The sequence below is a fragment of the Sinocyclocheilus anshuiensis genome, unplaced genomic scaffold (genome assembly GCF_001515605.1).
Source record: "Sinocyclocheilus anshuiensis isolate Anshui unplaced genomic scaffold, SAMN03320099.WGS_v1.1 scaffold1162, whole genome shotgun sequence".
Lineage (NCBI taxonomy): Eukaryota > Metazoa > Chordata > Actinopteri > Cypriniformes > Cyprinidae > Sinocyclocheilus > Sinocyclocheilus anshuiensis.
In genome coordinates, this window is record NW_015540875.1 from 1,279,409 (window position 1) to 1,294,780 (window position 15,372).

Genomic DNA, 15,372 nt, shown 5'->3' on the forward strand with positions numbered 1-15,372 from the left:
TTCCACCCTCAATACCACGACTGAGGTGAGACCCTTGAGCAAGGCACCGAACCCCCAACTGCTCCCCGGGCATCGCAGCAATATGGCTGCCCACTGCTCCGGGTGTGTGTTCACTACTGTGTGTGTGCACTTGGATGGGTTAAATGCAGAGCACAAATTCCGAGTATGGGTCACCATACTTAGCCACACGTCATTTCACTTCATGTTGATGCATAACCTAAATAATTTTATCGGGAGCGTTCATATGATCGATCACTGCTACAGTCACCCCAAATGGGCCTAACCACCCGGACTCTCATTGGTTGAGACGCGTGATGACGCCCATCCCAAGCCAGTACTGATCAACATCCCACGCCTCCTGTGACCCATGGTTTGTCTGTATGTGTATTCACAGCCAGTAAGCAACGGACTTTCAAAATAATAATAATAATAATAATAAAACCGCATTAATGCGCCATAAAATAATTGTCGGCGTTAATTAATTAATGCGTTAATGTGATAATAACGCGTTAACTTGCTCAGCCCTAATACATACACACATAGCACCATCTGTTGGGGAGTATTGGGTCATTCACCCCACTCTCAATCCCAGCACAAGGATCGAGAAAATGAGAGATTAATTGCATTGTCATTTGTAGCTAAATTAATGTATTTTGGGATAACATTATGCCTCCAGAAAGGTAAGTGTTGTCATTTTTACTATTTTGACAGCTATTTTGAATGTCTGCAATCTTCAGTATTCCGTTTATAATGACAATCCATATTTTTTCAAATTTTCTAAATAAGCCCCTAATGACAACTAATATAGCAATGTGAATGACAACATTATCAGAAATTAACAATTAATTAATCTTCATGTCTTTAGGCACAACAGCACAAAATTAGTTTCCAAACGCTGCGACGACTTCAGAGAGAAGACTCAGCCGCAAACAGGCAAAGTTCATGATCCGTAAGTCATGGTTGAGCATTTTTGTTAAATACTAATGATATTTTCACAGTTTCTGCCACTGTGTAAATCATCTTTTCTGTCTGTGCATTCATTTATAGAATTGCAGAGACATTAAACATTCCCAGTGATCACACATTGATGAAACCTGACAGCTTTGGTAATTTAAATCGTCTGTCACATTCTGAGTTTGATATGTCAGAAATAAATTAGCAGCCAGTATCGTAGAGAGTTTATGGTTTACTCTTGGTTGGTGTGAAAAATATTGTTGGGAAATTTTAACTTGGACTTTCCTATAATCAAAACTCAAAAACATTCATTGCATTTTAAATAAAGAAAATTAAGCCCATTTTCAAGACAGTTAAGCATATTTTTGGGGTATGTTCTTGACTGGTTTTGAGCGATTCATCCACTTGTAGTTCTTCCTGTTTTTCTTCAGGTGTGGGTGACCTGCTCCATCAAACTCCACCTGGCGAGTACCTGAAAGGTAAAGACAGACAGCGAGCCGTGGTCAGTGCCATTCGCCAGCACCTCAAAAAGTCCAACAACCAGAACTTCAGCTCATTACTGGAAGCATTCAAATACTACGACAAGGTCAGCGGCTGTTCTCATTGCATAATTGCTTAAACTGCTCATTGCCAGTTTTACCAATTAGGCCTACCACTTTTCTTTGATGGTCTGTCTTGTGCTTTTTTAGCAAGTAAAAGGCCTTTTAGTAATTGTACAAATGTCCACCTTCAACTCGTGCTTCACATGTAATTTTTCTGTGAAATCTTTACTATTTTTATAAAGTAAACATAAGAATAACTTTTATACTGTTAGTAATATTTCAAGATGAACATTTATTGGACTGAAGCAACTTACAGGTTAACTTGATTATCCATACATAATTTTTTCATGTTAAAATGTGAGCATTAAAGGGGTCATATGATGCGATTTAAATTTTTCCTTTCCGTGTGCTCAATCCACTCAGCGCACATCAGCTATACAGGCATTAATATTGAATGTTTTATATTCATTGCATACATATACTTCATAGACATCTTTAATCTCTAATAACTCCATTCTGCTGTCTGTTGTCGGTGTTTCTTTGTCTGAATATGGCACTTATCACATGCTGTGTGGTATCGGCGTTTGGTATCGGGGCATTTTAACGAGTACGAGTACAGGAGCTCAGTATCGGGCCCGATACCGATACCAGTATCGGTATCGGTGCATCCCTACTTCATCTGATTTTACTTGATTATCCAGACATAATTATTATTATTTTTTATTAAATATCATCAGGCTTTTGAGGAATGTTTTTGTTCATCTCTTATTCATCAGCTTTGATCATAAAACTAAGCAGTTAGGTATCAACTTACTATGGTGTATTATTATGAGACATAGAGTGACAACCAATATTTAAATAATTGTATGTATAGTCTGCTTTACTGTTATAAAGATCTCATTGATTTACATTACAAGCATCAGAATTTCATCTTACTTTTTGGTCATAGAAATATCAGCATCTGCTCCAAACTGCATATTTTTCTCTGAGCCTTTGAATAAAACTGAGCTGTGTTTTTTCCCCTACATCATACTATAGGATAAAATATGAAATATAATACTCAACAAAATACTCACATGCAAACTATATATATTTTATCTAAAGGCTCAATATACCGTTCCATTTAAAAAAAAAAAAAATTATATTATTTCATATGCCAGGCTTTGCATGGTTAAAATTACACAACTAGAAAATGAAACTTAAAGTACTATTTTATAAGTTTCTTCTGATTGCTTCTCTTTAATAGATGATCACACATACGGTGTACCAACTGTACGGGCCGATCTACCTGCTCCTCGTATCAAACGTGTCAGCGACAGGACAAACTACGGAGACGAAGCAACGGCACATAATCTGCTGCACCCCCCCTCTGCATTCCCTCTACGGAGTCCATGAAAAATAGTTTTTTAGTCCTCGCACTAAAGATGAGGTGAGTTTCGGATGACGGTCATGCTGCATTATGGTTTAAAGTGATTTAAGGCTGTCCAAACAATTATTACAAATGGACTAAAGATGTATTGCATTTCACTCATAGATTGCACAGATATTCCAAAAAGTGGGTCTCAACGTTGCTGAGAAGACGTTTGAAGAGGCCTGGAAGTTGGCTTCCATGAGACATCCTGCTGGTGACGTATGTGTGGAAAGCTTTCGAAATGTGCTTGGTGAACTACGGGCAAATTAAACTCAACATTTGAGTATTTTAATTTAATTTTATTTATAATCCACCGTTAAATAAAGACTTGCATTAAAAAGTGTGTTCCTTAAGAAATTAGTTTCAACTTGCAAGCAATGCTTGGTGACACCCAGTGTTATTTTAGTATTATTTCCATTATAGTTTTTATTTATCTTTGGAATTACTTTTTATTTTTATATTTTCTCTTTTCACTTACATTTTTGTTAAACAGTTAATAATTTTTTGCATTTCTGACATTTTTATTTGTCTATATCTTTATTAACTTTATGAACAATTTTATTAATAATTTATTATTATTTAGTTCAAGTTTTTAAACTTTTTTTAAAATGGTTTTAGTTTAAGTTTTAGTTAACTATAAAAACCCTGGTGACTCCATAATTCAAAGTTTGCCTTCATTCAGATCATTTAGGAGAAAGTAACATCAAAAAATGACAAGTAAAAGCAGGTGAGGTAAAGCTCTAGGTGCCTTTCATGGGAATAATTAGGTAATATGATAAATGCAGAAATTGCCTCTGGAAAGGTTTGTTTCATTTGTACAATAATCGGTGTGGACACACTAAACTAGTAATCATTACTACAGCGTGAAGTGGGTTCAGACCCTCATGACTTCTGCAACTGCAGTATTTTATTAGTTCAGATCCATTATTGGGTCAGCGGTAATTTCGGCCATGTTATTTGTTTAATTTAGTCTCTTGTCAAATGAAGCAAAGTGCTGCAACGGGCCTGACTGCAATAAGAAGTGCCCTCAACGGAGCGTAATAATAGCTCAGCTTAGTAATGAATTTTTGCCTCCCAGGATAGCATTATTGAGTTTACTTGAGTTTACGTATGCTGCATTTAGAGTTTGAGAGAGATGGAGATTGCTGTCAATTACCATTTTCTCCCAAAGGACTTTATCACACACTGATGATAAGTGGGAGTCTGTGTGTGTGTGTCTTTGTGTGCTTTACCCAATATAGTTTGGGCAAGTGTTGTAATCTGTTATGAATAATAATATTATTTGCTGCCTGGATATTAGTATACACCTATTCCTTTGCTGGTTATCAGGTAAATTATTACATCTCTTGGACTAGTGAATCTCAATCTCTTTTGTTTGACACATTGAACATATTAATACACATCCTGCTCCTTTTCACAATCCAATCCATATTCTATAGTTAAAATGAAGTCCTGCCCAACATTTTGCCTATCCTGTCACTTGAAAATATGTCAGATTACAGAAGTGAAATGGGTTTTGAGCTGCATTTCATGTTGACTTTTAAACGCACAAGAGTAGAGATGAATTCATCTGCCTAATTTGGCAACATCAATATAACCCATCAGAAATATGAGTTAATGTTTAGTACAATAAAGAGATTAATAATAACAGCAGAGTCCCTAATCCATGATAAAAGCCTAGAGGAGTGCAAAATAGCTTTGTAAAGCACATTAATGCTTATATTTTCTTTTGTTCAGTTCACTTGTAGTTGAAGCCAGCGTGATTAATTGCCTAATATGGTATTAACATATTTATTTCAATTGAAACAGGAGGTATGATATTCACTGTTAATCATATTATGACTTGTTTGCACACATGTGACAAAACACCCACGCAATTTGAACAGAACAATCCATTACTGCCTGCAAAAATTATAATAATCCCACAGCCATATTTCTAAATGATTTAATGAATTTCAGTCAACGATAATTCGATGACTTCCTGTAAAGCCATGAATGCATAAACAATGACATGCCATAAAAGAGTTTTCCACAGAAATAGGATGACATCCACGCATGGGTGAGAACGTTTTCCTGTCAGTTTAACAAAGGATTTATTTTAATATCTAAATTAGGTGATAATTGGTCTCAACAACCATCTGTGGTTCTCTATGCGCTGAACATATCAAATATCATAATTAATTGTGGTTGTTTATCTTGTTGCAAATCTCATTAGCTTGATCTGAAAAAAAAGTGACTTTTTCAGTACTGTTTTGGTGAGGAATCAGTTTAATTCCAGTCTCTGCTTAATGGACGTGCACTAGACAAAGATTTGACACAGAAATTATGTTTTTGAAACTTGGAAAATGCAGCTCTGTAACGAACTTTCGCCCTAATTAATCACATGACCCAAGGACATCTGTAACATTTTTTAAAAATCGACTGAAGTCACTAATATCAATATAGATGTTTTATAAAAGCCAAGTAAATGAAGCCAGTTTTCAAGATGTTGTGAGATTTTTATGACAATAAGGCACATTTAAAGCCATCTCATGTCATTCCCATTGCATGAGTTTATTTTACTCTGATTTTTAATAAAAAAGAAATATCATTGCATCCTGACAGATCTTTCTCATTGCATTACAGTGATGAGAATTAAATTTTGTCCACATAATAGACAATTTGGTTGTGAAACTTGCTTATTTATGAAAATGCAGAAAATCTTAATGGTTCAGAAAAAAATGGCTTCATTATCTTTATGCAATACATTTACAATGTCAATTTCAATTGAACTAAACTTTGACTAATAAAATTTTTTTTCACAACAACAACAACAATAAATATAGCTGCAAGCAGCAATCACGGGGCCAAGCACTCCAGAGGCAAATTGAGGAGCTAAGCATGGCATGGAGCATCAGACCAAATGCAACAATGAGTAATAAAAGCAATTTTAGGATGATTGTAATTGAAATGGCTGAAAAATCATAAATACAACCACTAGTAATGTGATTAAATGGCTTATCACTTTTGACCAACAGGTGGCGCTGTAATCATATAGTTTTGGTGTGTTCTGTATGAGGTGGCAATGGCACACACAAAGTTTGTTTGGCATTATGTCAAAGCTTTGAAGAGATATAGCCTCAGAGTCATTTTGGCACCATACCTAAAATTTTCAATATAAATCAAAATGGCGGACAGGAAGATCAGCTTACTCTTACATTGGTATGTATGTTGTCGGCATGACCCATGGAATATTTTTAGACCAGTTTCATTGCAATAGGCTAATGCAATAAAAAGTTATTAGCATTTTTGTAAATGTAATCATTAATGGTTAATGAATGGTTTATTACTCTTGACCAATAGGTGGCGCTGTTACCAAATTGATGTGGCGTGGTCAGTGTGAGGTGACAATGGCACATACAAAGGTTGGTGCAAATATGTCAAAGTTTCGCAGACATACAGCCTCAGATGCAATTTGGTATCTTTCCAGCAAATTCGTTGATGCGCTAAACGAAAACCGTTTCGTATATCGACACGAAATCCATAACTTTTTGCCAGCTTGGTCTGAAGATGATCCGAGTCAAATTTGGTGAAAATTGGACTAACGGTCTAGGAGGAGTTCGAAAAAGTAGGTTTTCAACATGTATCAAAATGGCGGACAGGAAGTTCAGCCAATTATGGCAAAATTGGTATCGATGTTCTCAGCATGACGCAAGGAATCTATAAACATCAGTCTCATTACAATATTATAATGTATGCAAAAGTTATTAGCATTTTTATAAATTGCTTTATAACTTTTGACCACAAGGTGGCGCTGCGCCCAAACTTTTTGAGTGCCATCAGGGCATGGTGCCGAAGATGCATACCGATTTTCGTAATAACAAAGTCTAAGCGTTCTTAAAATGTTGCATTTTTTGACAAAATTAAAAATGGTCGACGCCCAAAATGGCTGACTTGGGAAAATTTGATATGGTTCGACTCAGCATGATGCACCGAATCTAAAGAGACCAGTTTTGTTATTTTTGGCCAAACCATTCAGATGTTATAAGCAAAAATATGAATTTGTTATATCTCCTGACCACTAGGGGGCACTGCGCCAAAACACTGCAGGGTTTTACGAACAATTAAAAATAGCGAAAAAACTAAACAATGCGATTTTTGAATTTTGGTGTTCATTCGACTCGGCATGAGCCAAGGATTCAGAGGAAAAAAGGATTTAAATTTTGTGCCTTATAGTTCAAAAGTTATTAGCATAAAGTAATTGCAACTTTGGACAAGTGGTGGCTCTAGAGAGTTGGAGTTAGAGACTCCAAACTTGCTGTGGTTAATGTTGAGACTGTCCTCTATCAGTGTGCCAAATTATACAACTTTCCCGCAAGCGGTTCTATGGGCTGCCATAGACTTGCGGCGGAAGAAGAAGAAGAAGGTTTTACGAACAATTAAAAATAGCGAAAAAACTAAACAATGCGATTTTTGAATTTTGGTGTTCATTCGACTCGGCATGAGCCAAGGATTCAGAGGAAAAAAGGATTTAAATTTTGTGCCTTATAGTTCAAAAGTTATTAGCATAAAGTAATTGCAACTTTGGACAAGTGGTGGCTCTAGAGAGTTGGAGTTAGAGACTCCAAACTTGCTGTGGTTAATGTTGAGACTGTCCTCTATCAGTGTGCCAAATTTCACAACTTTCCCGCAAGCGGTTCTATGGGCTGCCATAGACTTGCGGCAGAAGAAGAAAAATGACGCTAACGGATACAATAGGTGCCACTGCACCTTCGGTGCTTGGCCCCTAAAAATACCATACCATAAGATAAAAAAATTACAAGGCAGAATTAACTGTTATAATTTTTTTTTTTTTTTTTTTAAATATCAAGTGCTTTCTGGACCCATCTGAGCTCCAACACAATCTGTTACTGTGGATGTAAAGGTGACTTTGCTGGAGAAACATGGGAGTGATTCTTTGACCTTGTTTATACTGGAATTAAGATCTGTTTCAGGTGATCTGATCACAAGTGGTCAGTGCTACAGTACATAAAGTACAGGATTGGATCCAAAATATGCTGTGATCCGATCACTTAAATCACATTTGTAGTCAGAAAGTGTGAACTGATATTGTAGCAACAGCGAAGCACCTACTCACGTGTCAATCAACCACTGAATTACAACATGGGTTTTAAACTTTAAGAGATGCTCAGAGACCCTCCCTTTGAAATCCAGTCATAAGCGAGTCATTTGAGACGAGTTACTAACAGCTGTAAACATTGATGTTCATCACCTGATCGTTTGTGATCATATCACCCAGGATGGATGAAATATAAAGTGAAAACAAGGTGTTTGTTTTAGTCTGGTAAAGTGTATTGTGAGAGGTCCTGTGTGTTTTACTCCAGTTGCTTCCAGTGCCATATCCGGGTCACCATCCACTCTGGATCAGCTCCAGCAGTCAACTCACGATAAAACCTTCAACAAATATATAAGCTGTTAATATTTCCTTAGGGACCAGAAAATACCTTTAATGTACTTTTTTTTTCTTTCTGAAAACGCTGGTTCCCTTTCATGGGAATTTCGAACTGCGTCCTCTAGGGGTCGCTATGGGGGAACGCCTCGTCGTGACCCGTGTCTGAAGCATACATTGAAAAAACACCAACTCGTTGGACGGCGACAGCCATGACGTCACTACCGGTGCGACTATAGTATAAATAGGCGCCGGGAGCATACTGTACATCATTCTCTTCTTCGTCTTCATTGACTGTTTTGTTTGAAAGAAGCGTGCATTTCTGTGGTAAGAGCGATCTCTATTTATCTCATTATGGCGAGCACTAGCAAAGCATTTAAGGATGTGTGCATAATGATTTTTATTCCATGGTGGAACAGAACTGAGAGATGTAAATCCAGAATTCAGAAGAAAACATAATCTGATATATAAAAAAGGCACAATTGCGAGGTAAATACTCAGAATTGAAAAAAAAAAAAAAAAAAGTTTATATCTTGCAATTCTGACTTTTTTTTGGTCTTAGAATTCTGCGTTTACATTCACAATTCAGAGTCAAAGAGATTCAAATTCAGACTCAGATTTGGTAAAGAATCATTCAGACCCATTTATGAACCAGTTCGACTGATTCACTTAAAAGAATCAACTCAAAAAATTATTCACTTTGGCTTGCATGCAAAGTTTATGCTACATGAACAGTCCCCTTGTCCAAATACCCACACTTGCGGTCTTGGCCACTTGAGAGCGCGTGCGCGCGACAGGAAGTAAGTGCGCAAGACTGTCCCAAGTCTTAAAAACGCCAAAGCGCAGTGCCCTTAATGCACACTAAATCCACACTATCTCGAATACTGCCCAGGAGTACTATTTGAGGCTTAGTGTATTCCATCATGCATCATGTTCTGGAAATAAATCATGAGACTTTTGCCGAGATCTCGTGAGAGGTCACGGAAACCTTTCAATGTAAGTTAAATATTAATATAATAGGCTAATTAGATATTATATAATTTGGCAGAAAAACAAAGTGTTGCCCATTTAATTGGTGCAAAGATGAGTAGTGGTGATATTTATTTTGTACAACATTTGCAACTGCTTTTTATCACTTAATTAGAATGTTATAGGGAATACTGAACAGACATTTAGAAGTTAATTTTTAAATGCTAAGTATTTAAAATAAAAATAAAGCTATGTAAACACTTGCATTTTTACAACACTATAAGTGTGTCCCATCAGGTAATGAAAAGTTGTACACACACTTGTGGTCTTCATGCTCACTTGAACACCTGGACCAAATACAGGAAATAAGTCATATAAGTAGTCAAGTGGTCAAGTGCAAAGACCGCAAGTGTGGGTATTTGGACAAAGCAAGTATCTAGTTGATGGAATGTTAAAACGGAGCATAACTAGAAAAATATATATTCTATATAGTAATATGCATTAATTTTTTGTCGCGATTAATCAGTACAAACACCAGCAACCTTTTTTTTTTATCAATCTGACAAATGACTTATCACGGAAAAGCTGTTGCATTGCACCTGATGAAAATGTGTGGGGGGAAAAGGTAAGTATTGATTTATTTTGACAATTATCCATAATTTCAACATTGGTGCATCTCTATTGCAATGCAATGGAAAATCTGGGGAATTTCATATATCAAAAAAACTCAAAGGGTGTCAGAACTCAAATCACACAACAGAAAAAAGACTGAGGTGCGAAAAAAACGTGTCACATCAGACCCACACTAGGGTGATCTTAAGTATGACACTTTCACAAAGTTAACTTAGAGACAGCACTCTAGCTGAGCGACAGCCGAGTAAAACGTGCTAATGTGACAGATGGAAAGATGTTTTGAAACACGAGAGAAAGAGAGGAGTATGCAAACAGCTGAGAGCGAACCTATTAGCATCTATATATCCATCAAAGCACTGCGGAAAACAAATGTCTGTCATAAGGGAGAAATCCATTAAGTACATTTAAGATCATTTGAAGCTGTGCTGGCATTCATCAGTCAGACTTATGACTGTGTGCAGTTTACGTCAACGCTCACCAAAATCTGTGTCTATGGGGAGGAGAATTTGTCACGCGAGGTGCTTTCACGGAGACGGTTTACAAGTGCAATGAAATGAAGAGCGTTTGACTTCTAATTATGTTTTGAGTGTGACTCTTTCAAAGAGTTGTATATGAAATTGACTCTAGAGTGCCAAACATGCAGCCGCTATATGCATGTTTGGACTGTAAACTAAAGCGGCTATAGCAATTTAGTCACATAAGTGGTGCATAAACATAAAGAAACTCAAGGAGAAGATCACAACACTAAAATTTTCATAAGTTGAATGTCAAAAAACATGTCCAGTTCACATTTCACCCCCAAATCAGAAAGATTAGAAGGAAAGAATGAAGAATATGATGCTTATTTATAGATGATCTTTTGAGGACCATCATCTTCACTTAAGTCCTTCTTTAAGTTTTTTGTTTTTATACAGTTTTGTAATACATTTTATACATTTTAAATCAGTTTGAGTTATTTTAGTACATGAATCTAAATGAAAATGAGAAATGTGGCCTTGGCAAGTAGCTGAAAATAGGTTTTAATTGTATATTTTATTATAGTTTTAATATTTTAAAAAATATATAAATTGTTTTTAATGTCTATTGTTTTTTTTTTAGTTTTGAATATTTTAGTACCCTTTTAGAATATGATATTATATATAATATTATAATATTTATTATATATGTAATATACATACATAGACACACATATACATATATAGTTCTTCATATCATATCTAGCTTTAGATGTATTCTGTCACAGCGCACTTACTCGTACACAGCTGTGATGGTCTTCTTTTGAGGACCATCGTCTTCAGTTAAGTCCATCCTGAAGATGCGGGCGCTCTCTGGGTCCTCAGGTACGTCTGCGCTGGACAGATACCAAAGCCTCATCGTGATGTAAAGAAACTTTCTGCCTAGGAGAACAAAAGACGTTCAACCCATCAGGATCAGATGCATTAATCTAATGTTGTAATATAATGATTAAATGAGAATAAGGTGAATTTTTAATTATTTTACTTCTAATTTATGAAGAATCTTTCAGTAATTTTTTTCTTTTCTCTAACCAAATATTTCAAACAATGTATTGTTCTAATTTGTAATCAATTTCTAGATTTTGTTCCCTGTGTACCCAATATCACTTTTTGTAATATCTCTTTAACAAAAGCCTTAATGACATCATCCTCCAGGAAGTGACATCACTTTGGAGGGAAAACATCAGCACCAACAGCAGTGAGTGTTATCAATTGATTTTATATTTAAACGTTCCATCCTGTCTTACATAATTACAGAAATCAACATTACATCAAAAAGTATCAAAATAATAATAGTAACAAAAAATAAATAAATATAATAAAAATGTCAACTTAAAATTCTCAATATTTCTTCATATAAGCTTCATATTTCTATCCTCTTAGGGTTTTTATCCTGTTCATTTCTTGTGTTGCTAAAGTTATGGTTAATCTTTAAAGTGTCTTGAGTTTTTTCTAAAAGTCTGCTGTATCCTTAGAAATCCCTTAAGTTACAACACAAGCATATTTAACATTTTTTAAAAGGTTCTGCATAAGAGGAATGAACAGACTCCGCGCTCTGGTCAAAGAATACGGAGAAATATAATGTCGTCGAGGGAAATGGCAAGATGTCTTTGTTGGGCCTCTGACAGAGTTTTATATTTCTTTCTGACACTGTCAACAGCCTGTAAACAGAAAAAAAAAAAAATCTATAGGCCTGATATGACTTCAAACGTTTGCCAAATCAGTAATTTAATGAACTAACCTCTTTCGACATTACACTCCTTAATTCATCAAACTTGCCTTTGGAGAGCATAGTAGACGCATGGACTGCTGCCTGTGGAGAGAGTCAGAGATGTCAGTCATAATCACAATTTAGTGCTTTATTAGTCATAAACAGATATATCTGCCATGCTGCATTTGGCCATTTAGAGCTTATCATATTGATTTCTCTTTTAAAGCATTATTATACCGAGTAATCCGCATGTAAAATAAGCACGCATTTCATTTCTGAAAAGCTTTTTGTTCTGAAATCTCATTTGCTGTCATTAAATTGCATTATTTATTGGCCACAGTACTCTCTAGACATCATTATTAGAAGATCAGTGTTATTTAGATTTTTTTTTTAATACTTTTGTTTTCATTTTACATTTTATGTTTTAGCAACTGTGTTGTGTTTTTGCCTCTGCTCACTTGAATTTTTTCTGTTTTCATTTTAATTTTATTTAAAGTGGTAGTAACATTGTGATTTTTTTGTCATTTTTATAATTTTTTAAGATGTCTGTAGTTTTTTTAAATTAATTTTTATTTCAGTTATTTTATTTTATAGCTATTTTTGTAAATTAAAATAAAAATGAAAAATGTAACTGTGTTTTTTGTCATTTTTATAATTTTTTAAGATGTCTGTAGTTTTTTAAAATTAATTTTTATTTCAGTTATTTTATTTTATAGCTATTTTTGTACATTAAAATAAAAATGAAAAATGTAACTGTGTTTTTTGTCATTTTTATCATTTTTTAAGATGTCTAGTTTTTTTTAATACATTTTTATTTCAGTTATTTTATTTTATAGCTATTTTTGTACATTAAAATAAAAATGAAAAATGATGCCTTAGCAACTAGCTGAAAAATTTATTGTGTGCTTTTTGTTTTCATTTTAATTTGGTTGTTCAAAGTAATTTTTATGAATTGTTTTTTAATGTCTATAGTTTTTTTAATTACTTGTAAAATAAAAAAAACTAGCTGAAATAAAATAAGTTTTTAAAATATTTTTATTTTATTTCAGTTAATATTTATCTCATATGTTTTTTTTTCCACATTTTATCAGAGGATATTTCACATGTTTCTTTTTTTTTTTTTTAGGTAACTAAAATAATCCTAAAAAGGCTTATGATTTGATATGGGACATTTTATCACATCCCATGACATTTTTTTCTGCCATATCATCATACCAACCTGTTTCACACCACTGTCAATCTCCACACTGAACTTCAAGCCAAAACACAATTCAATTAAAAACAAGATAATCTTATTCCTGATCCACGCGATGGGATCCGGGGTGCCCACCACTGTGATGCCAGGATGCTCAGTGTCCTTGGTGTCTCTGTCTGCATCTTTACTATAAAGTCTGCAGTGCTGGCCAGCAGACGGCGCAGACGGTCTGCGCAGGTGATGCCATGCGCGCTTTGGAGAGGTCGCGCAGCTGGCATGAGGGCGCACGCGCTGATGCCACCATGGTTGGCAGTGGGTATCGTGTTTAATTGACACAATATTCCTCTTCCACGGACAGGCCAAGAATGCGAGTTCCCGACGTGCAGCCAAACACGTGAATCGTTGCATCACGAATGCGCATTTCTTTTGCAATTGCGCAATGGCGATCTGGTCACTGTAAAACTCGTAAATGACAGACGCACCGTCCTCAGTGCCGCTTCCGGCAGCCTTATGAAACTAACCCACTGTACCCATAATGCTTTTGGTTTCTCATCACTTGGGTCAATTCTCCAGTAGATGGAGGCAACGCCCCGCTGGATGGCATGAGGATGCTGATGGATGGCCTTGCAATGTAAGTAGCATTTATTATGAGGAGTTATAAATAAATAAAGTATACAGTGCAAGTTTTCGATTAACGTGAATAATCTATGTTGGCCAGAATGTCATATTTTTGTTCACCTAAGTCGTCTCAGGTTGACAATATAACGTGCATTAAGTTATTTGGACACTAAAATCGCACTTAAATGGATGAATGTCGTTGCAATAGATCAAATCTCTTCGTTTGCGCTCAAAAGCGGCATAATGTATGTTCTTCACAAAATGTTATCCTTATATTTTGCTCAGTGACTCAATCAAACGGTGTTTTGGCGGTTTTTAGGCCATATATGAAGCCAGTTCTCCAAAATTAGACGATCAGAAAATGTAACAATACTTTTTTTTTCCTTCACTGGGAATAGTATTAGAGACACCGGGGCTAGTTGTCACAAAGTGATTATTGATGTTATGTCATTTTATGCATAGACACAAGTTCTTGACTACAATAATGACTTATTTTGTAAGATGGACTCACAAAAACGTTTATACATTTTTTTTATCAAATACATTTAAAGAATCTTTTATAGAATTGTATGTTTAAAAGCTTGCATTTTTTGTCTACGTTGAATTATTATATTTATTATATTGTTGAATGTTTGATCTGTAATTGCACATATAATAGTCGGTGAAGCTAATATGACAGTAACTTTAAATACAACCAACATCTTGACTACAAAAAGGCATGCTGTAATGCTATATGGGGTAAGATGTCATGATTAAACAGCCTATTATAGGCTTTTAGCCACATGTAAACAGTTAAACAATTATTAAACATAAAAATACCAAAAACCATTACCAACAAAAATTCAATTTTTTTAAATGCATGCATTTCTAACATTTTAAAACACATGTGACAACTTGCCCCGACCTTGGATTTAAGAAAAAAAAAACGCCGCTGTCCTGAGAACACAGTCTAGTGTGCTGTTAACAAAAATATGACAATAGTGGAAATTTGATTTGATTAAAATTTGAAAACGTTTTGTATGTTCTTGTAGACTTTTGACTCACAGCTGAAGCAAAACCTTTGGGACAACTAGCCCCGGTCTCTCTATCTATTGTTTTATCATTTAACCTAGCAAACTTCTTTTTGCATTTTCCTTCCATCTGCATGAATATGAACATGCATGTACTGTATAATATACGCATTGAACGATATGATGAATGAACTATTGAATAAAAAGAGGGATTTGAGCAGGTTAGGCAAGTGTTCCTGTTGAATCAAATGAGTGACACAGGTGGGCAAGCCGCTTTAAACGTGCCCCCCTCTCCGAAGCTAGCGGCATCACCCAAACACACCTCACAGGTGCACAACATCATTGTTTCAGAAGCTTAAATGTGATCAGCAGAGCAAAACATCATT

General features: G+C 35.3%; 1 protein-coding gene and 1 pseudogene across 1 annotated transcript in view; one reads left to right on the top strand and one right to left on the bottom strand.

The window, feature by feature from the left end:
* LOC107688256 (EF-hand domain-containing family member B-like) overlaps positions 1–1,573 on the top strand; it is a 15,490-nt gene extending 13,917 nt beyond the window's left edge. The window contains exons 9-11 of the mRNA XM_016485881.1: positions 866–949; positions 1,048–1,106; positions 1,386–1,573. Of these exons, the coding sequence (XP_016341367.1) occupies positions 866–949; positions 1,048–1,106; positions 1,386–1,573 (331 nt within the window). The remainder of the gene's footprint in view (positions 1–865; positions 950–1,047; positions 1,107–1,385) is intronic.
* Positions 1,574–8,213: 6,640 nt separating this feature from the next.
* Positions 8,214–13,853, bottom strand: LOC107688276 (uncharacterized protein C2orf47 homolog, mitochondrial-like; annotated as a pseudogene).
* Between the last annotated feature and the right edge of the window lie 1,519 nt (positions 13,854–15,372).